The sequence below is a fragment of the Macaca thibetana genome, chromosome 10, assembly GCF_024542745.1.
Source record: "Macaca thibetana thibetana isolate TM-01 chromosome 10, ASM2454274v1, whole genome shotgun sequence".
Taxonomy (NCBI): domain Eukaryota; kingdom Metazoa; phylum Chordata; class Mammalia; order Primates; family Cercopithecidae; genus Macaca; species Macaca thibetana.
Genome location: NC_065587.1, coordinates 45,699,543 through 45,722,662, shown reverse-complemented (window position 1 = coordinate 45,722,662; position 23,120 = coordinate 45,699,543). Strand labels below are relative to the sequence as shown.

At 42.3% G+C, this 23,120-nt stretch overlaps 1 protein-coding gene across 1 annotated transcript in view; it reads left to right on the top strand.

Annotated features, from left to right (window-relative positions):
• The window catches only part of PFDN4 (prefoldin subunit 4), a 161,186-nt gene extending 138,696 nt beyond the window's left edge, over positions 1-22,490 (top strand). Inside the window, exons 2-5 of the mRNA XM_050746536.1 lie at positions 11,552-11,583; positions 17,662-17,769; positions 18,627-18,767; positions 22,307-22,490. Coding sequence (XP_050602493.1) covers positions 11,560-11,583; positions 17,662-17,769; positions 18,627-18,767; positions 22,307-22,438 — 405 coding nt within the window. The 5' untranslated portion in view covers positions 11,552-11,559 and the 3' untranslated portion in view covers positions 22,439-22,490. The remainder of the gene's footprint in view (positions 1-11,551; positions 11,584-17,661; positions 17,770-18,626; positions 18,768-22,306) is intronic.
• The last annotated feature ends 630 nt before the right edge of the window (positions 22,491-23,120 follow it).

Below are 23,120 nucleotides of genomic sequence, written 5' to 3'. Positions count from 1 at the left end.
TTCCCCAGGATCACTTCCCACAACGAACTGCCTGCAGCAAGCCCTTGTCTCAGGCTCTGTCCGGACATTAATGTAGCCATGATGTATCAGTGAGCACTCTTTTGATTTTAAGTGGCAGATAACTAAGCCAAACTTTCCTAAGCAAATGAATTCGATGACTCAAGTCATTGAAAAGTTCAAGGGGAGGGCTGGCTTAGCTCTCCGTGTGACTAGGGGAATGCTTTTTATCAGGCCCTGTTTTATCTCTCCCTGTTCCTCAGTTTCACTTCTTTTTTTGGTCCCATTTTTAAATCAGTTCACTCCTGATATGGCAAGATGCCAGCCACTATGCTAGAGCTTCCATTTCTACAGCTTCACAGCAAATAGGAAGAGAGGGCTTCTGGCTCCCATTGGAATCAGAAGCTGAGGCTCTGATTGGCCTCAGTTTGTTTCTGTGCTTATCCCTGAACAGTCATGTGACCATGAGTTGCTGAATGACTGAAGGCTGTTCTTAGGCTCCATCACTAAGAGGGTATGAGAGTCCACCCAGGTCACATGGACTGATTGGGAGGAAGGGGAGGGTCCTTACATTGAAATTAGGGCTATTGCTAGAAGAGCAGGAAATGGGTGTTGGGAGGCAAGCACCACATATTCAGGAGAACTAATTCTTCTTGGGCAGCCAATCAAATGTGGAGTCTGATAAATACAAATTCCCATTCCCCATCAGCAAAGAGACAATTATAAAATAAAGTCTGTAATGATGAGTTACAGTTGGATACAAACCTATTAAAATAATGCATTATATAGATCGATTTCCTATGTATGCATTATTCAAGTGCTTTTAATACAATTCACCCCTCTTTGGGGAGTGGGATCTTAAAATAAAAAGGAGAACAGTTTTCATTGCTATGTTGTCCTATATATCTTGTCAAATTATGCAAAAAATACAGGTAGACTTGTTTCATGAACATAACTAGATAGCATAATTACTTGGGTGGTAGTAAAATTTGTTTGAACAAAGTTAGTTCTAAAGGAAATGAGGCAGAATTATTTTTGAGAAGTAAAGTATTTAATTTTTTGTGAGAATGAGAAAATATGGTATAGATGAGAATAACTAGGATTTCTATCCTTATTTTTATCAGATAACAGTTATATAAGGTATAGAAACTTAGAGACATTACCCAATTGTGCTGAGCCTCTATTTTCCCACCTACGAAATGAAAATTATACCTATAGTTTGAACTGAATGAATCTGCAAAAGTTAAGAACCCAAAGTATATATTAAATGCTTAATAGAAATACAGCCTCTTTGTAATGCCAGTGACAAGTTAGGGACTGCCTCTCCTCCTCAGGAGAGCTCTTCCTGAGCTTAGCAAATGGCAGCTCATAAAATACTGCAATCTTCTCCTAGGATCCATGTCCTACACTGCTACAAGAATCAGTGATTACACTGGCGAGTCAACATTTATTAGGTCAAATGGAATTCATTGTAGCCAGGACCTCAGCTCTCCTTCAGTCTGCCCAGGCAACACCTGACCGAATATGGGAAGAGGCTCATTATGTAAACACAAATGTGGAAGTGCCTTTTATTAAAACAATATTTTACCTGTAGAAAGATTTGAGCATTCAATTTGCCTCGAGGTAGCATCTTTATCTAGAAATGAAATCTCACTCTGTTATTGGAGCCAGTGTGTTTATGTCACCATTGGATGCAGGAACAATTTAAAAAATAATAGTATACATATGTTATGATTAACTCTAAACTTTTGTTTACTTTAAGGATAGGCTAAAAAATCCCACTATTGTCAAAAATAGCTTCTGTAATTTGTTCTTTTCACAAGAAGTAAAATTCTTGGGTTAATCTTTATTCTCTGTACTTTGGGAATAACTCATAACTTAGGACGTCTCAAGTTATGTTCATTCCTCCATTGCAATCTCTGTCCCTCAGTTTAACAGGGACATAAAATTCAAAAGGGAATATACCAGGGAGGCATAGAAAGCTGCTTTAGGGGGCAGGGGATGCTGCTTTTGTCTGGGAGATGGGTGTTTAAGGAAAGCTTGTGTCTTAGTGCGTCTGTGCTGCTGCAACTGAAGTCCTGAGTCTAGGTAATTTATAAACAATAGAGATTTATTCCTGACAGTTCTGGAGGCTGGGAAATCCAAAATCAAGGCACCTGTAGGTTTGATGGCTGATGAGAGGTCCTGTCTCTCCTTCTAAGATGTCACCTCGTTGCTGTGTCCTCTGCAGGGCAGAATGCTATGTCCTTACCTGGTAGAAGAGCAGAAGAGAATGAACCCTGATTTGGTTTGGCTGTGTCCTCACCCAAAATCTCATCTTAAATTGTAATCCTCATAATCCCCATTATGGGGAAATGGGGATTATTGTCAAGGGAAAGACCAGGTGGAGGTGATTGAATCATGGGGATGGTTTCCCCTACTCTGTTCTCGCGACAGTGAGTGAGTTCTCATGAGGTCTGATGGTTTTTATAAATGTTTGGTAGTTCTTCCTACATTCACTCTCCGTCTTGCCGCCCTATGAGGAAGGTGTCTTGCTTGCCCTTCACATCCCGCCATGATTATAAGTTTCCTGAGGCCTCCCCAGCCATGTGGAACTGTGAGTCAATAAACCTCTTTCCCTTCTACATTACCCAGTCTTGGGCAGTTCTTTATAGCAGTGGGAGAATGGACCAAGACAAACGAATTCCCTCAAGCCCTTCTATAAGGGACCCAATCCCATTCTTGAGGGCTCTGTCCTCAGACTTAAAGGTCCCCACCTCATAATACAACCACATTGGCCATTAAATTTCAACCTATGAACGCTGGAGGACACATTCAAATCATAGCAGCTTCCTTGATGGAGTAACATAGATGCTGAGTCTTTGTAGAATGTAGCTGGCTGAACAGTAGGAGAAAGGCATCATAGGCAGCAGGAAAAGCAAGTGTAAAGGCCCTGAGGCAGGCGGGAGCATGTAGCATTCACAGAAGGGAGGCCCAAGAGGGTGGAGCACAGTGAGTGAGGGGAAAGATGGTCCAAAACAAGGTCAGGGAGGGAGGCTAGGCCCTAGTAAGAAATTTAAGTGCAATGGGAAAACAATGAAGTGTTTCAAACAGGGTTATGGAAAGACCATTTGCAAAATTGCGTAGCTAAATACAAACTGACAATACTTAACGTTACCCAGAACAGTAAGATTCAAAAGAAGTGCAAAATATTTGGAAGGTGGATTTGAATGGTTCAAGTCTGGGGAACATTGTCATGTTCCTCGGGTGCCCTCTGCAGGCGCCAAACCAAATTGCTGCGTGATCCTGGGGCTTGCTCCTTCTTGCTGCCCACTCCTCATGGCCAGCATGGAAGGTGAATCTGATCAAGGTTTCCTTTTTAAATCAGAACCAGGAACCTGGAGCAGGTGTTGCAGGTTTTGGAGGGCACCCAGGCATGTACTGCCAGGAAATGATGTGATAATCTCATTATCGCTTTGTGACAACATCTAAATTAAACTGGGACATGTCTGGACAATTTTGTAGCTTACATACCAATTCAAATAGGTTTTGTTTTTTTTTTCTCTCTGTTTTCCAGTCAATATACTGACCATTTCTGTCCTTATATCTTCGTCATGGAGTGTTCGTGATGGTAGTCACACAGTCTTTTATTATAATTGCATGATTCTTGTTGGAGCAATTAATAGCATTTATACTAACAACACTTTCTAACATACTGTATAATTTACTTATATGTTTTGGTTATGATCTTTTTCCTCTCAATAGAATGTAAGCTACATGAGGACAAAGAGTTTTGTCTGTGTTTTTTCAGTGTTATATCCTCAATGCTGAGCACCTGCCCTTCTTGGTCCAAGCAACATACCACTGATTCCACAGTCCTTGGGGACCACTCCAGCCAGATTCAAGCTTTTTCTCCCCTGGACTCACCCCAGGGTTGCAGCTTCTGGTGCTATGATTTTGATCGTATGTTTGTCAACCATAAGCTCCGTGATGCCAAGCACCTTGTCTGCTTTATTTTTCTACTTGCAACAGCACCTAGCATGGTACAAATTTCAAACACACACACGCATAAATGCTCTCATTTAGGTATGTTAGAACAGAAGGCTGGGAGTTACAAGTTCCTTTACCTGGAGGGCCTGACAGGTGAGCACACGGATGGGCAGGTGCCCTACATGTAGCTGTGTGTGCTCTGTGAGTTGGGGGTCTGCCATGCCTGGAAGAAAGCCTGCTGGCTGAATGTGCCAGGTCGAAGCAGCACCAGCAGCTGCCCATCATGCAGAAACACAGGTGCAATGTCACCAGGACGCTGATTGTACCAGCTCAAGCAAAACTAAAAATCTCAAATATTGGTTCCAGTAAAGAAAAATACCATACGGGTCAAAGAACACATAGCTTGGATCCAATCAGTGGGTGGCCAGTTTTCAACCTGGCATAAGGGAAAGTCTTTTCAAATGGTCATTGTTGATTCTCCTCCCTAACCTGCAGGATCCAAATGCTTCCACCTGTACGCCATGCTTCTCCCCGGAGAGCCAGGGACAGTCCCCAGCTGAAGAAAGGACCAGAAACAAAGGTCGGAAATGCTCCACATCAGGAAATCAGAAGATGCTCAACAGAAGACTTGAAAGTCCCTGTACCATGCGGACTTGCAGAACTAGTTTTTCTGCTAGGAGAGAGTTAGCTCAAAGAATAGCACGGTCTGGGGAGAGGAGAGGGACAAGAACAGTGAGAAATAGAATTGGAAGGAAAACCTTAGAGGCAAGGGGAAGCCAGGGGCTTCAGAGGGAGCTGAGTCAGCAGCAAGACTGCCAGGAGCCACCACTGTCCTCTGTCTAGATTCAATGACACTTCCCTGTGCCCAGAGACTCTCTGCCCAGCGCCTTTTCTCTTTGCTTTTGCATGGCCTGTGTGGGGAACTAATGCTTGGAGAAGCATTCACTGTCTCGTGATAATGACGGAGTAGCCAAAGACTCATTGAGCATCCAATTGGAGCCATGGCTTCTTTCAGCCCAGCCAAAGGGATCCAGCCCAGCCATCCCCTACCTCCATATCACCTGTTAGAGGAGACAGTGCCCCCAGCCCTTCTGTCTCTGGAGCCCACGTCTCCTGGTGCAATTTCTCAGCTCAGTGACTAGTTAACCAGGCGCTTGGATATTAAGGAGGCATGGTGATGAATAAGTGCCCTGCATGAGGCTGGCTTCTCAGGGTTTCTCAGCAGCACATGTATTAGCATTTGGACCAATCTGATTTTATTTTATTATTATTTACATGTATGTATTTATTTTTAATATTGTGGATGCATAGTAGGCATAAATATTTATGGGGTGCATGAGATATTTTGATATGGGCATACAATGTGTAATAATCACATCGGGGGGCCGGGAACCATGGCTCATACCTGTAATCCCAGCACTTTGGGAGGCCGAGGTGGATGGATCACCTGAGGTTGGGAGTTTGAGACCAGCCTGACCAAGATGGTGAAACCCCACCTCTACTAAAAATGCAAAATTAGCTGGGCGTGGTGGCGCATGCCTGTAATCTCAGCTATTCGGGAGCCTGAGGCAGGAGAATCGCTCGAACCCGGAAGGCAGGGGTTGCGGTGAGCCAAGATCACACCATTGCACTCCAGCCTGAGCAACAAGAGCAAAACTCCGTCTAAAAAAAAAAAAAAAAAATTCACATCAGGATAAATGGTGCATCCATCACCTCAGGCATTTATCCTTTGTGTTACACTCAGTTACACTGTTTTAGTTATTTTAAAATGTACAATAAATTATTGTTGACTGTAGTCACCCTGTTGTGCTGTCAAATACTAAATCTCATTCATTCTAGATAACTAATTTTTGTACACATTAACCATTCCCAGTTCCCCCTCCCCTAACACCCTTTTCAGCCTCTGGTAACCATCCTACTCTCCATTTCCATGAGTTCAGTTGTTTCAAGGTTTTTAGCTCCCACAAATCAGTGAGAACATGCAACGTCTGTCTTTTTGTGCCTGGCTTATTTCACTTAACATAATGACCTCCAGTTTTATCCATGTTATAGCAAATGACAGGCTCTCATTCTTTTTTTATGGCTGAATAGTACTCCATTGTGTATAGGTGCCACATTTTCTTTTGTGTTTTTATTTTAGTTTAAGTTCTGGGATACATGTGCAGAACGTGCAGGTTTGTTCCATAGTTATACATGTGCCATGGTGGTTTGCTGCACCCATCAACCTGTCATCTAGGTTTTAAGCCCTGCATGCATTAGCTGTTTGTTCTAATGCTATCCGTCCCCTTGCCCCCTACCCCCGACAGGCCCTGGTGTGTGATATTTCCCTCCCTGTGTCCATGTGTTCTCATTGTTCAACTCCCACTTATGAGTGAGAACGTGAAGTGTTTGGTTTTCTGTTCCTGTGTTCGTTTGCTGAGAATTATGGCTTCCAGCTTCATCCATGTCCCTGCAAAGGACACGATCTCATTCTTTTTTATGGCTGCATAGTATTCCATGGTGTATATGTGCCACATTTTCTTTATCCAGTCTATCATTGATGGACATTTGGGTTGGTTCCAAGTCTTTGCTATTGTAAATAGTGCTGCAATAAACATATCTGTGCATGTGTCCTTATAGTAGAGTGATTTATAATCCTTTGGGTATATACCCAGTAATGGGATTGCTGGGTCAAATGGTATTTCTGGTTCTAGCTCCTTGAGGAATCACCACACTGTCTTCCGTAATGGTTGCACTAATTTACACTACCACCAACTCTTTATCCATTCGTCTGTTGATGGACACTTAGGTTGCTGCTGAATCTTGGCTATTGTGAATAGCGCTGCAATAAACATGGGAATGCGGACATCTCTTTGATATACTGATTTCCTTATTGGGGGTTATACACCTAGCAGTGCCATTGCTGGATTGTGTGATAGCTCTATTTTCAGTTTTTTGAGGAATCTTTCTACTGTTCTTCACAGTGGTTGTACTAATTTACATTCCCACCAACAGCGTATGAGGGTTTCTTTTTCTCCACGTTCTCTCTGGCATTTGTTAATGTCTGTCTTTTGGATAAAAGCAATTTTTAGCTGGGATGAGCTGATATCTCATTGTAGTTTGGATTTGCATTTCTCTGATGTCCAGCGATGTTGAGCACCTTTTCATATATCCACTTGCCGTTTGTATGTCTGCTTTAGAAGACTGTCTATTCAGAATTTTTGCCCATTTTTAAGCTGGATTATTAGATTTTTTTTTCCTATTGAGTTGTTTGAGCTCCTCATATACTCTGGCTGTTAATCCCTTTTTTCTTGCCTTATTTCTTAATTAAATATTAAATTAAATAGTTTGCAAATATTTTCTCTCATTCTGTGGTTTGTCCAATGTAATTTTGAAGTCCTAAAAGAATTTAATTCAATGACTCTTCAGTATGTCATAATCTGAACTTCTTAGCTGATTTCATGGGCCTCTGTGTCAGACGGCACCTAAGGATGTGTCATGTTAAAGCCTCTTGGTTTAACCTGTCTTTGTCCTCACCTGCCATTGGCCACCTGCTCCACCCCAGGAGCCCCCACAGTGACCAGCTCCACACTGGCCATGGTGTGCAGACTTGAGGTGTGCAGAACCCAGCAGGGCTGCCTCTCGCTCCGGTTGCCTGGTGCTCACAGCCTCACACTTGTTCCTCTACCTGGGGGCTTCCCTGTGGAAGGCTGAGGTAAGAAAAAGTATGGGAGCCTCAGTGAGCAACCTGGAAGTGTCTGGGAGTGAGGTCCCCATGGGGCCAGCCTTTGAATGGGAGGCAGGGACTGGCAGATAAGAGTTCTCCCCAGCTGAACTCTCCTGTGCCCTGGTTATCACAGCCTCTTACAGGACAGTCCCCAGAGAGGGAGCAACCAGTCGTGCTTGATACCAAGCAAAGGTCAGCTTGGTGAGGTCTCCTGTTATGGGCTCTGCGGCCGTCCCTGACCTGCTTCATTCTACTTTTTCCTTGCTCTTGCTGCCCTGGGATTATACTCCTTAATGAAGAAGCAGTATCTAAGCCTTTGCCTCGGGCTCTGCTTTAAAAATTCCAACTAGGATGGCTTCTAACCATTGTCATTGTTCTCTCCCAGGATGCTTTCCAACTTCTACACATCTGAAATGGATGCTACAGTCTCAAAAGGCAGCACTAATAATGGCCATGGGGGTAGTTAGCAGTAATACTGAGCCAGGGGAGTTCTTTAAGAGGAGATTTGAAAGATCATAACTTGGGCAGAGGAATTTCAGAGGCAACAGGGCTGAACTGAGAAAGTAATCATAGCTAACATTTCCTGAGAACTTACAATGCACTTTATTTGCATGTATTATCTCTTCTACTCTTCACAACAACGCTATTAGAGAGACATTATTTTTGCCATGAAAGTAACTTGTCTAACACCAAAACTAGAAAGTGGTGGAGGTATGATTTGAACCAAGGCAGTCTGGCTCCAGTACGCCCTTTAATGAGTCTTAAACACTTTACTCATGCAAGTTAGGTGACAGGAGCTGCAATGTCCACTATGAGCTACCCACTCCGGGACACAGCTGACTTTATACTTGACTTGTAGTGATGTGCAAATCCTGGTGCTTGGAGAGTGGTCTCTGGAGCCAGGTTCGCCAAGAGTTCAAACCCAGGCTCTGGTACTTCCTGGCTGCTGTAGCCTTGGCCAGGTAGCTTTGTCCTTCTGAAACGCTATTTCCTCTCCTGTAAAATGGTTGATAACAATATTGTGTGGTATGGGGAGGATTAAAACATTTAACAACATGCAAGTCACAGAATATGTACCGTGTCAGTTTTATATGTTACTATTACTGTTGCATTAGTCCGTTTTCACACTGCTGATAAAGACATACGCAAGACTGGGTAATTGATAAAGAAAAAGAGGTTTAATGGACTCACAGTTCCACGTGGCTGGGGAGGCCTCACAATCATGGCGGAAGGCAAAAGGCACATCTTATGTGGTGGCAGACAGGGAGAATGAAACAAGAGAAAGGGGAAACCCCTCATAAAACCATCAGCTCTCATAAGACTTATTCACTACCACGAGAACAGTATAGAGGAAACCACCCCCATGATTCAGTTATCTCCTACTGGGTCCCTCCCACAACACATGGAAATTATGGGAGCTACCATCCAAGAAGAGATTTGGGTGGGAACACAGTCAAACCATAACAACTATCATTATTATATATTTCAGCGAAAGGCAAAGGTTAGCATAGATGAAGGTTGAGGTCCCTTCTGGTCCTAAGATCTATGAATTTGAGGATTGAAGTGCTTCTCTCTTTGAAACCCCCTATGCTACTTTCGGTCCCCACCATACAATTACACTTCCTCAAAATTCATGCTCCATTGTTCCTCACCTTTCAACTCAGCCATTTCTCAATAAAGGTTTGAAAAAGTCAGAGTTCTTTCTCTCTTTCTCTCTCCCTCCCCCGGTTTGGCCTTACCAAGGTCTAAAACACACTCAGATCTGGCCCCTGCCTTGCACCCCAGCCTCGCCCCATGCTGCTCAGTCCTTTCTACCATGTCTCACCAGGCTCTTTCCCTCTCAGCCCTTCATCCCTGGGGCCCACTTTCATCTCCTCTCCCCATGCTGAGGCCTCCCATTTTCTCTTAGCTTGGAGGCCAGTTCCATAGCCGGCCCCCACCCCTCCCCTCTGTGCTCTGCCTCAGCACCTCATTTATCTCCTTCATGCACTTGGTACCATTTGTGACAATTTTGCCCTTTATTTCTGTCTCCCTCTCCACCATTTGTTTCTTGCAGTGCTTTTACATTGAGCTCTGGAATAAACAGGTGTCACTGATGGAGCATATCCTATGCGCCAGACCCTGTGCTAAAATTTAACCCTGGAAAAACATTTTTATTCAACAAATACTTTTTTGAGCACATATAAGCTACACACTGGAAAGTCCCAATACTAAGGGCCTGGAGAGCCCAGAACAGTCAGGAGAACAGGCAATGCCCGTGGCGGGCTAGGTGGTTCGGTGGGGAGAGCACAAGGTGCTGTAAGGTCTCATTCCCCTCATTGAACCAAAGAGGAAATTGGGACTTTGAGAAAGGAGGTGGCTTGTCAGGGGCAGTTCTCAAGCTGTGGTCCATGAACGTCGGGGGTCCCTGAGACCTTTTCAGGCATCCATGAGGGCCTCCCTTTCCCAACTGCATGATTTGTGTGAGGCTGGGGTTTTTCATACCTACAACTAGACAACTAAACAGTATATTTGGAGAGACTGAATGCAGAAGTACACATGAGAATCTAACCTTCCATTAAGCCTGATATTAAAGACATCAGTGAAAATGTAAAACGATGACAGTCTTCTCAATTTGTTTTTGTCTTAGAAAATATAGGTATTTTTAAAGTGTGATTTTTATTACCATGGAATGGAGTTTTATATTATTTTAAATGAATTAATAACTACATTTTTAAAATTCTGCTTTAATTTCTAATACAGCAAATATCGATAAATAACCCACATAAAAATGCTTTGGAGTCCTCAGTAATTTCTAGGAGTACAAAGAGATCCTAAGGCCAAAAAAAAAAAAAAAAAAAAAAAAAAAAATTACTAATTGGGAGATACAAGTGTCAGAATATACAGTAACTGTTCAGTAATATTGCTGTAAATTAATTAATAGGATTGCCTATTCACAACAGCAAAGGCATGGAATCAACCCAGGTGCCCATCAGTAGTGGATAGGATAAAGAAAACGTGGTCCATATACACCATGGAATACTATGCAGCCATAAAAAAGAACAAAATCATGTTCTTTGCAGCAACATGGATGCAGCTGGACATCATTATCCCAAGTGAATTAACAAAGAACAGAAAATCAACCACTCATGTTCCCACTTACGAGTGAGAGCTAAACACTGGGTAATCATGGACATAAAGATGGGAACAACAAATGCTAGGGATTCCAAACACGGGGAAGGAGGCAGGGGAAAGGTGTTGAAAAATTACCTAGGGAGTACTATGTTCACTACTTGGGCAACGGGATCATTAGAAACCCAAACCTTAGCACTATGCAATATATCCGTGTAATAAACCTGCACACCTACCCCCTGAATCTAAATTTTTAAAAAAATTACATTAAAAGATAGGAGCGCCTCCTCCTTTACACCACCTGAATTATCATGGCAGGTAAGTCTCACACCCTATTTGCCAAGGCCATTCGTTCCTAGCTCTTTTACAGGGAGGTCAGCTTTCTCAATGCAAGTCTGTGGGACGGATGCAGAAAAATTCCCCCAGCCTCCCCTTTGATCCTGCCCCAGCTGGTCCCCGCCACGCTGAGGGACGCGCACCCTGGGACGCGCACCCTGCTGCCCGCAGCCGGAGCCGTTCGCCACACCCCCGTGTTTATGTCGGCCCACGGGGGTTGCCTGTCCCTTTAATTGGCATGTACCAAGTCTTTCCAGGTCACATTTCCTCCCTACGTCCCAGCCGTTTGGAATCATTAGCCAAAAGTCCAAGAGGAGGGAATGTGGAGACAGTGTTGTATTTCTGCGGGGAGTTCTGGGCCGACCGGGAGCGAGAGAACGCTCGAGGACGAAGCGCATCATTGCGGCCCTCCCCGCCGCGTGCCGTAGTCCAGTCCCAAGATGGCGGCCACCATGAAGAAGGCGGTGAGTGGGGCGCTCGGGGCTCTGGATGCGCGGGTGGCGCCGAATCTCGGCCGCGGGGGTTGGGGCGCGGGATGCTGGGGGTGCGCAGCTCCGAAGCCCGGCGTGGGACCCGAGGCCGAGGCCGAGGCCCTGAGAGCGGCCCCGCGGCAAGGCCTGCCCGCGCCTGGCGCCCTGAGCGTTTTCCTAGGCACCTGGCCAGCCGAGGCGGGGAGCCGGGGCTGGGGCCGGGAGCCTCCGAGGGCCCTGGGCCGCCTCCCGCGATGCCGAGGGTGCCCCCGGGGAGTCTGAGGAATCTGCAGCCCCAGCCTTGCCCCTAAGGTGTGGGAAGTCGAAGGTCTCGTTGAGTGTGGTTGGCCTTGATTCGGGCGTTGCACCGGCATGATCGCATTAGCCTCATTGGTTATGGGTAGCTGCTGCTGGGACCGTGGTTACGGGTGAGGAAACTGAGGCCCAGAGATGGGAAGTCACCTGCCTCAGGTTACGCAGCTCATAAGGGGGACAGCAGGTTCCTGCATCCCCGGATTATCAGGCCCAAGAGCCCCCGTGTCCAACCGGGAGCTGCCCATGTCCACGCTCTATGCCCCTGAGTCCTCCAGGCTAAAACCAGTATTTATTGAAGACGGACAATCTGCCGGCCCAGCAGCCGGCCCTTTATCCGTTATCCTCCCCGCAGCTCAGCAAGTGCAATGGGTTCCTCCCCACTTTGCAGGTAGAGAAACTTAGACACAGAGCAGTTAGGGGCCCCAAAGTGACTCAGCTAGTAAGAAGCTGAGCTGGAGTTCGAACTCAGGTTTGGTTTGGTTTTTCTCAAAGCACACCTATGTAACCACTAAGCAGGCTAAACTTCCATGTCGGGTTTATAAACCCGTGGCCATTCCCAGATGTGTAAAGATAGCTAGACAGAAGAAAAAGAAAAGTGGAGAGGGGGAAGGAAATAACGACTGACAATTTGGGGAGCTTTACAGTGTGCTAGGTATAGCTGTACTTTTTTTTTTTTTTTTGGGTGTATTGTTTATCTTATGTACTTTAGGGGAGATACTGTTTTTATCCTTATTTAACAAATGAGAAAACAGGCACGGAGGCAAAGCTAGCATTTAAACACAGGCATTCTGACTCCGGAGTCTGAGTTTTAAACTGCTATAGGGGGTCTTCCATGAGAATCTCTTGGCTGGCGGGATTTGCATTCATTCCACTTTTAAGACCACATTAGAACTTCCTTTGCTTTACCCCCATCCAGTACCACATAGTCTGTGCCATCTGTGCCTGGTGTAGGGTGACCCATTGCCCCGTTTTATATGAAATTGAGGGACTGCCAAAACTGGGAACGCCCCAGCTAACTCAAGATGTGTTGCTCACCCTACTATTCTGCCATCCAAAAATTCTTACTGAGTCCCAGAGTAGGGTCCAGGGCCATGGTGATTCAAAACAGTATGAAACTTGGTGAGATTCACTTCACCTCTAGTTTGTGAAATTGGGCCCTCTGGTGTTAGGTATGGCCTTTAATTCCTTGAAAGATACTAGTTGTGGTTCACTCCGTTTTATAGGTATGGAAACTGAAGTGCAGAGAGGTGAAGTAAATGGTCAAAGAGGAAATGGCAGAAGAATGATTTGAACCCTGGATTTTGATTGCAAAATTTCTAATTATCAACTTTTTTTTTCCCTCTTTCATTGATTCAGTAAATTTTTGGGGGCATGTAATATGGCATAGTCTCAGTTTTAAGTGGAGACAACTGCGGTGACCAGTGAGGAAGTTCTTCTCCCCTTATTCTTATAGCCCCAAAGAACGTATGTTCCAGGACAGAGGCAGGCATTACTCACATAGTCACACAGAAAACTAGTTTCTCTGGTGAGAACTGTGAAGGAAAAGTACTTACGAAATGAGGGCCAAAATGAGGTCTGTTTTGAGATCAGAGAAGGCTTTCCTGGGAAAGTGCCATTTAAGTTGAGATCTGTGAGATTATGTAAGGAAAGGAAGGGAGAGTTGGATAGAGAATGAAGCATTCTAGAGAGGAGTATCTGCAGAGACTCTGAGTACATTTAATACAAGGAAGGCCTGATGGCAGATAATCAGGGGAAGAAAGTTTGAGCCATGATGGGAAAAGAACTTGTAGAAGGGTAGGTGGTGGCCAAAATATAAAAGATCTTCGTTAACTTTGAAGCCTTTGAGAGTCACATGATAGATGTAATGTCCTCCTGTAGATGTTTCCAGTGTTATGAACAATTCCCGATAGATTATCTTACATGTACGCTTTTCCCCTTTGCCCTCAATGGGAGAAAACAAACATGTATGCCAGTGAGTGAGAGTGAGACATAGAGAGAGAGCCCTTTGAGTTTAATGAAAAGCAAATCATGTACAATCTGGAGTACTTTACATTTGTAACATCGTTATCTCTCAACTGGTCATGATTTTGCTGGGGAGAATGTTTAGATGAGATGATTCAGTACTCTCATCTCTAAAGTTCTGCCTTCTAAGATCCAGTTCTCGACCATAAGGAGATCTGCACTTTGATTTCTGTTGATTATCCTACATACAAATGTTCTTTCCTCAGAGAGGCTACCTTTGACCTTTATCTAAAGAAGCCTCCTTCACTCCCCAGGCCCCCAAAACTTTCTTCTCCTAAGCTATTGTATTTTCATCATCACGTTTGTCACCATCGAACATTATCTCGTTCATCTTGTTTTTTTCTCTTCCTCCACCAGGATGTATGCTTGCCAGGTGGGATAGTGGCTCTCTTGTCATGGCATATAGGAAACAGTAATTGTTAAATAAACTACTGCATGGATGAAAGTTGAATACAAAAATTAGCTGGGTATGGTGGTGTGCACCTGTAGTCCCAGCTACTCAGGAGGCTGAGGCACGAGAATCGCTTGAACCCAGGAGGTGGAGGTCGCAGTGAGCCAAGATCACGCCACTGCACTCCAGCCTGGCGACAGAGCGAGACTCATCTCAGAAACAAAAACCAAAAAAAAAAAAAGAAAGTTGTTGAGTACAAATACAAAGCAAAAGTTTACATCATACAGACTTGGTAGATATGTTTTTAAAAGTAAAAATAAAAGACTGAAATTGGCCAGAATTTATTTCTAGGGACCCAGCTGTCAGTGCAGACTCCGAGTAATACCTAGACTTGGTGTGGGGCATGACCGAGTATGGTTCTGTTTCCTCCTCTAATCCCGTAAGATACTAGTTCTCAAGAAAAGAGCCCGGGGAATTTTAATTTTTACCTTGGATCTCGAGCAGGCGTATTTCTCTTTGGCCTAGCAGAATTTCCTTCTAGATCTGGATCTGTGTAATGATTTTTGATAAGCAATATTCAGGATATAAAATGCTTGGCTATCATTTGACTGACTCCATCATCAAGCTTTCTCCCACATGTTCATTTTATCAACCCTGTAAGGTAGGAACTAGCTTCTTTTTACAGATAAGAAACCTGAGGAGGTTCCATAGAATTGGGTAATTTGCCCAAGATTCCTGTTTGCTTGGATTGGATTCCAGCCTGACTCTTTGCACCACTCTGTGTGCTGCCTCAGATACTGTAGGATATGAAGAGCTTCCAGAAGAATGCACATACTATACATGCCATTTTGCATACAGTCTCGGGTTAAATTGACCTGTCAATGTCCATTGACCCTCCCCTAGTTAAGAATTACCCACTTCTGGCTGGGCGTGGTGGCTCATGCCTGTAATCCCAGCACTTCGGGAGGCGGAGCCTGGCGGATCACCTGAGGTTAGGAGTTCAAGACCAGCCCGGCTAACATGGTGAAACCCCTTCTCTACTAAAAATACAAAAATTAGCTGGGTGTGGTGGCACGTGTATGTAATCTCAGCTACTTGGGAGACTGAGGCAGGGGAATGGCTTGAACCCAGGAAGCGGAGGTTGCAGTGAGCCGAGATCATACTACTGCACTTCAGCCTGGGCAACAGAGTGAGACTCTCTCAAAAAAAAAAAAAAATAAATAAATAAAATTACCCACTTCTTGCCAAAATGCAGCTTCAAGAAATGTAGGAATATTCTAGGACAGTGAGACTAAAACAGAAGCCTCTGTTAGCCATCAAAGGCACTGACATCTTACCTTCTGCTGTAAACAGCACTCCGTGGGCGGCATGCAGTGTATTTGACTCACACATCAACTTTAGCCCTTAACCCCAGTGGGAAAACCACCAGAAGGATCTGGATACCAGGGGCCAGGTCTGTGCTGATGGCTGTGGTTTGGTGGGGCTACAACAGGAAATACCTGCTTTGGAAAGACAGAAAGCAAATAGCCAAATTCTCTCTACCACATTTTGGAAACTATGTGTTTATGAGTTTGATCAAGCATGATTTAGGTTCAGATTCAGAAACCATGTATTAGCCTCAGTTATGTGCCAGGCAGTCCTGCACTGGATCTGTTCATGTGAATGGCTCTGTTGAGCCCTCACTGTGACAAATGCATCTCTAAATACCTGCTAAGGTTTTCAGGGGTTCAGTATTTAACCAAATGGCATCTACTCTTCAGGCAAACAGGAACTCTTCAGAATTCTTTGCTGTCTGTTTGCATAGGGAACTGACAGTTCTCACTTAGGCAAAATGACTTGTGTGCCAAGATATAGACTTGGTTTCTTGAGTGTAGCTCAGTGTTCCCCAACTTCCATATTCATCAAAATTATGCATACGGTTGAACACTCAAAGCTAGACAGTGATGTAAAGAGTTTTTTCTGGCTATCTTCTGGATTGTTGAGGTGGAATGAGAGCCTGACAAAGGGGAGGGCTATGTGATATTCTGACCACTGAGCTCTGTATTGCTCGACAAGGCCTTTCAACCTCTGAGAAATAAAAGGTCGCATACTTTAAGTCGATGGTCACGAGAGACCAGGTCAGGGATGGACCTGGATGTTGTGAGCTCATTACTGTTATTGCGAAAGAACCAAAAGTAGTTCTTCAGTATGAACTATTTTTATACACACACAAGTGTCTTTCCTCCTTTAAACTAGAATCAGGTGCTCTGGTTTTCATGTTATAAATGGAAGGGAAACCCTAAGGAGAGTCTGGTTTTATTTTTTAGCTTTATTTTTTAAAAAATATATGGTATCTCCTTGAAAATCTGATGAAAGCAGGCATCCTGCTGCCTCTTCCAAATGTTCCTAAGCCTGTGTACACACTCACACACACACGTGCACATTCACATAGACCCCTGTTCGCATTCAGTTTCCGAGAACTCGTGGACCTGTGCGACCTCTGGAGCCAGTCTCCCTGGGTTGAAATCAAGCTCCACCACCTACTGGCTGTGTGGCTTTGGGCACATTATATAAAGTGTACCTCAGTTTCTCAATCTGTAAAATAGGACTGGTGATCCTCCTTAATAAGATGGATTGGAGGATTAGCAGAGATAATAAAGTACTTATAGGAAGTTTTGGCACATAGTAAACTCAATCAGTGTTACCTATTTTTTTTATTATTTAATGGGTACTTTATGTTATCCAAGTACTCTTTATTTGCAAATTTGTAAATTTAATCACATTAAATATTAATTTTTAAATACTAAACATTCAGTTTTCTTCATTTTTTAGTGAAGTAGACCTTATTAAGACATTTAAACAGATCCTACATTATAGACATAATTTTTGCTATGAATGGAGTATAGCCACTGAAATGTACAGTGACCCTTTAGCCAGTAAGCTCATGCAAGTTTTAGCTCTAAGGAAAAAAACACTACTCTGAGACATTTACCAATATATTTGACCGCGTGACTTTTTGTTCCCTGGGTCATCTTAATGAAAGAATGCTCCAACTTGAGAAAGTCTGCTCTGGGCCAAAAGTTGGCTTTTTTCTTTCCTTTTAAAAGGACTTATTAATTGTTCTTTATATCTGCAATTTTTTATAGCTTAGGAGTTATTTTATAGAGTATCAGAAAAGTTTATAGATTTATGAACAAACCTTAAGCTGGTGTAGCAAAGAATAAGGCATTTGTTAAATTCTGGACTTCATGTAATTCTTGACTGTATGAGTGCAAGTAGCTTATTGAGTTATTGTTGAGAAATATAAAAAGCTAACTTATAACTTCTCCATTAAAATTTTACAAAAACTTAAACACTTTTTTCAGGCTGCAGAAGATGTGAATGTTACTTTCGAAGATCAACAAAAGATAAACAAATTTGCACGGAATACAAGTAGAATCACAGAGCTGAAGGAAGAAATAGAAGTAAAAAAGGTATTGAAAATAATTATTAGAAGAATAAAATTTTTTTGTACTATAGCTACTAAAACTGAACTCAGTTAACAAGTGAATATATATTTCTCTGGGCTCTTTGTTGCAGATGAATAATGTGATTCACTGTAGTTAAGCAGAAAGTCATTTTTTTAAAGGGATATGCGATAACTTACAGAATTATTGAGGAACTTGAGTCTAGACCGAGGGTCCAGGAACAAGTCTTGGAGAACTTGGCTGGCGATGGAGCAGCTGTTGTGGCCTTCACTGATCCCAGAGTCAGCTGTCTTCCCAATGAGGAAGCCACTCTTGCAGATCTAGGAACACCAAGCTGCTGCTGCCAGTGCCACCTACCCCTGTAAATCGGGGCCCGTGTCCAGTCGTCTCCCTTAAGTTGAAATCCGGCTCAAGTGCATTTGACTGGTGGAATTGAAGTTATTATCACTTGTGCATGCTGGCAGAGCATTCATTACCAGCATGATTTACTTGCACCCTATCAGCAAGCAAGGCTGAGAAATGTAGGTTGGTTTTTTGGTTTTGTTTTTGTAGGAGGGCAGAATTCACAGTTGAAAATTGTTAAAATAGAAGAAATTCTGAGTGACCATAGGTGCCTGCTGTCCACCACAGGGTGCTTATAGCAATCTGAAAATATCCAGAGGACAATGCGTTAGATAGCTCTAGGTGCTTGCTTGTGAAATGTCCTCTAAAAAGTTACAAATTAAAGTCTTAGAAATTCTGATGTGGTAATAATACCTTTGTGAGAGGGTCCCTCAGAGAGTTGGTGTCCCCAAATTACAACTGGCCTTTAGCCTGCGTCAGAGAACTTTGGATACATTTTCTTTGCCATTTTTCATTTATAGAAACAACTCCAAAACCTAGAAGATGCTTGTGATGACATCATGCTTGCAGACGATGACTGCTTAATGATACCTTATCAAATTGGTGATGTCTTCATTAGCCATTCTCAAGAAGAAACACAAGAAATGTTAGAAGAAGCAAAGGTATGTTCAAAGTTAATTCTGAAATTAGAATTTACATCATTATAAAGAACATGTCATTGTAGATGTAGGGAAATAGTGGATGCTAGCGATAGCTAATACTTCCTGCCTTGTTAAGTCCCAGACATGCTCTGAATGCTTTGCCAGCAGGATCTTATTGAATCCTAACAATGACCTGTTATCCCAATTTAGGGACAAAGAATAGAGGCTTAGAGAGGTTACAGGATTTATTCAAAGTGACACATAGACAGTGGTCTTCTGACTCCAGAAGTATTGCTCAAAACAAAGTATTTAGAAGGTATAGCATATATTGAAGCAGAAAAGAAAAATCCCCTGTAACTCTACCCAGAGGTAACCATTCATAGTGAACATTTTCCTGTATTTCTTTTATGTTCTCTCTGCCTCTCTCCATGTAGTTTGCTTCCCAGTTTGGACAGTTAATGTTCCAGGAGGAGCATTTTTGCGGTTTCGTTGAATGTTTGTTTGTCCAGCAGATACTCATTGGGAGCCTGCTCTGAGCCAGGCACACAGGCCTTTTCAAAACATCGTTTTTGATGACTGTTTAATATCATGTTGATGGTTATCAACTGGGGTCACGGATCTTATTGTTAGCATTAATTTGTTTCCAGTATTTTGCTGTAGTAATGTTACTGTGAGCATTCTTCTACATAAATCTTTGTTCACATTTAGAAAATTGTTGTGAGGAAATAGAGAAGTATAATTACTGGGTCAGCATATGAGTTCTCTGATAGTATCTGAGACATCTGATACATGGTATGAAATTTTCAGTTCACATGCCTTCTAACTATATGGCAGGGACAGTCCCATCGTTTGTCTATGAGAAGCTGACGGCAATTAAACCTTTCCTAATGCTTTTGCTAATTAACCTGATTGCTGAAAATGATAGTCGTTCTTCTTCAAATGTCATAAAAAGCAAAACTTCGTATGAATGAAACCCACATTTAGTGAATCTGGGGAAGAACTATCATTTACTCCTGTGTCTTCCCATGCAGGCATGTTGTATGTCTCCCTTATGTTTAAATCTTTTCTTCTTGGTCAAATTTTGTGATTTTTGTTCTTTTTATTTGTTTAACCATTTAAAAAATGTTTGGAAGTATTCCCAGATAGTTCATGGTTTTTGTGGCTATTGTGAATCCCCTGCCCCATGCAGAGATAGATACTGAACCTTGATTTATTAATTTTTTAGTGTTTGAGATGGAGTCTTGCCCTGTCGCCCAGGCTGGAGTGCAATGGCGCAATCTCGGCTCACTGCAACGTCTGCCTCCTGGGTTCAAACAATTCTCCTGCCTCAGCCTCCCGAGTAGCTGGGATTACAGGCGCCCGCCACCACGCCCAGCTAATTTTTGTACTTTTAGTAGAGACAGGGTTTCACCATATTGGGCAGACTGGTCTCGAACTCCTGACCTTGTGATCCACCTGCCTCGGCCTCCCAGAGTGCTGGGATTACAGGCGTGAGCCACCTCACCCGGCTGAACCTTTATTTTTTTACTCATTTGTTCATTCTAGAATTCTAGAATGAATGAATTGAGTGCTTACTCTGTATCAGGTTCTGCCCTGTACTGGGGATAATTGGGGACAACAAAACCTGCCTAGCCCTTGCCTGCATGGAGCATATAGTCTAGATGGAAAGAAAGAAAAGTAAACAAAACTGATAATGAGTAGAAAGTGGTATGAGGATAGACGTGGCTTTAAGAACATAGGGAGAGGAATCTATACTAGTCTGGACATCAAGGGTCAGGGAAGGGCTCCCAGGGAAAGTGCTCAGCTAGCAGCTGAGGAATATGTGGCTATTAGCCAGAAAGGGGCGGAGGGTGTTCTAGTCATGAGAAGCAGCATGTATAAACGGCCATAGGATGACGGTGGTGCAAACATAGACCTGCAAGAAGATGTATTTGCTGGAGATTTGGGAGCACCTGAAATTGTGGCCACATCTTGGAGAACTCCAGTCAGTTGAGTTGAAGAAATTGTACTTTGTCTTAGCAGGGGTCAGCAAACTTTCTGTGAAGGGCCAGAAGTATACATATTAGGTTTTGTGGGCTGCACGGCCTCTGCCGTAATTGGTATGAAAGCAAGATGAGTCAATCTGCATGGCTGTGTTCCAATAAAACTTGACAAAACAAGCTTCAGGCTAGATTTGGCCTGTGGGCTGTAGTTTGCCCACTCCCGTCCCAGAGTAAAGAGGAGCCTTCAGAGATTTTTGGAAAAGAGAGAGATGATTGGACTTGTGATATTAAAATAACTTTCTAGTGTCTTATTTTACTTATTAACCAGTGTTTCTCGGTATAGAAATTTAGAATTTATCCCTTTCTAGCAGCCATATGTCTTATTTCTATTTCTTGTTTTGTAACAGTGATTCTCAAACTTTTAGCACACATAAAAATCACAATCACCCACAGGGCTTGTTAAAAATTCAGATTGCTGGGCCCAACCCAAAGAAGTTCTTTCAGGAGGGCTGAGGTAAGGGCCCCAGAGCGTGTATTTCTGACAAGTTCCCAGGTGATTTTGTCCCTGATACTGGTCTGGGGGCCACCCTTTGAGAACCATTGGCTAGATTTCTAAAACAGCAACACTGTCAATATTAGATGTTCTTTTGTTTCTAATGTTAGTGGGTATTTGGTTTGTATGATTTCATATTTTTTTGTCATGTTTAGGGAAAAAAATTGTTTTGATCCTAGCCAGGAAGGAACTTACGACTTTTTTTTTTTTTTAAACAAAGAATATATGTTAACATTTAATCTATTAATGAGGGAAGCATTAACATTACAAAACTGGTTTTAGAATTGAAGAGGCTAAGTATCTATAGATAGGTAGGTAGAGAGAATTGTCCTTTGGAATTGTATTTTTAATTATAAATTGACAATTTATAATTGTATAAATTTATGGGGTAAAACGTGATGTTATAATTTATTAATACAATGTGAATAATTAAATCAAGATAGTTAACATGTCTATCACCTCAAATACTTAGAAAAATATCTGACTTTTCACTGGGCAAAGCTGCTCTGTCTTACAAATGAGGCACTTTTTACCACTCTTTTCCAAAGTGTAGCCCCAGAGGTCTCAAAGTCAGTGCAAATTTCTGCCAGATTTGGATCCTAAGTTGTTATTCTTCATTATTGGTGGTTGGTGGTGTGAGTTTCTATCATTTCCTGTAGTCTCATAGTTATTTTTGTTGTTGGAAAAAGCTGGGTTAGAAGCCAGCAGGCCCAGGAGAAACTGTTTATAGAAGTCTTTGTATTTGCTTCTTTATTAGAAAATAATTTAGAAATTAATTTTTTACTCTTTTTTGGATCAGCAGAAACTGAGAAAACAAGCTTGATTTATTCTGTGATAAGCAAGTGTGGACCGTGAATTCAAAATGCCCGCATTCAGACACTTAGACCTAATTATCAGTGTTACTTAGCTGCCTGTCCAAGTTTAGAAGGTTCTTGACCTAAAATTCTTCCCAAATATTATTTCAGACACAGATGCTCAGAAATCATCCAATTGAATAGAATTAATTTAAATTATTTTTTTTCCAGAAAAATTTGCAAGAAGAAATTGATGCCTTAGAATCCAGAGTGGAATCAATTCAGCGGGTGTTAGCAGATTTGAAAGTTCAGTTGTATGCAAAATTTGGGAGCAACATAAACCTTGAAGCTGATGAAAGTTAAACATTTTATAATATTTTTTTATTTGTTTAATAAACTTGAATATTGTTTAAAATGATAATTTTCCTTCTTCAAATGACATGGAAAGCAAAACTTTTTTTTTTTAATTTTCATTTATTTAATGGAAACTTGCCTATTTTCACATGTCTGCTTATTTATTTTATATTTTTAAAAGAAGACAGTATTCACCTATGTATTTTGCATAACGATTATATCAAGTCTAGGAGCTTCGTGTCATTAAAATCAGTTAAGCAATCTTTCCTGTTTCTATATTATTTAGAATATTTGTTGTTGCAATTTTCACATAAGAAAATTTAACAGTTGTGTCATGTTGTTTCTGTCTGATTTTAATTGCTGTCTAATGATGGGGAAAGCACGACAAAAAGATGTACAGTCCTGCATCCTTGCTTATTTCACAACTAAAGCTTTGTCACGGACTTCAAAATATATATGTATATATTTTATTTAAATATGTTACATATTATATTTAAACATACATATTTAACATATTTTTTACATACCTATTAATATCAGAGATTTGAGTAAAAGAGTGGGTAATGTTTAAACATGTGCCCTTTATACAAACAGGGCAGAACCACAGAAGAACATCTTAGAAACCGAGAGTTGTGCAGAAAGAAATGTTTAGTGTTTTTTTTTTGTTGTTTAATTTTAGATTTTTGGTGCT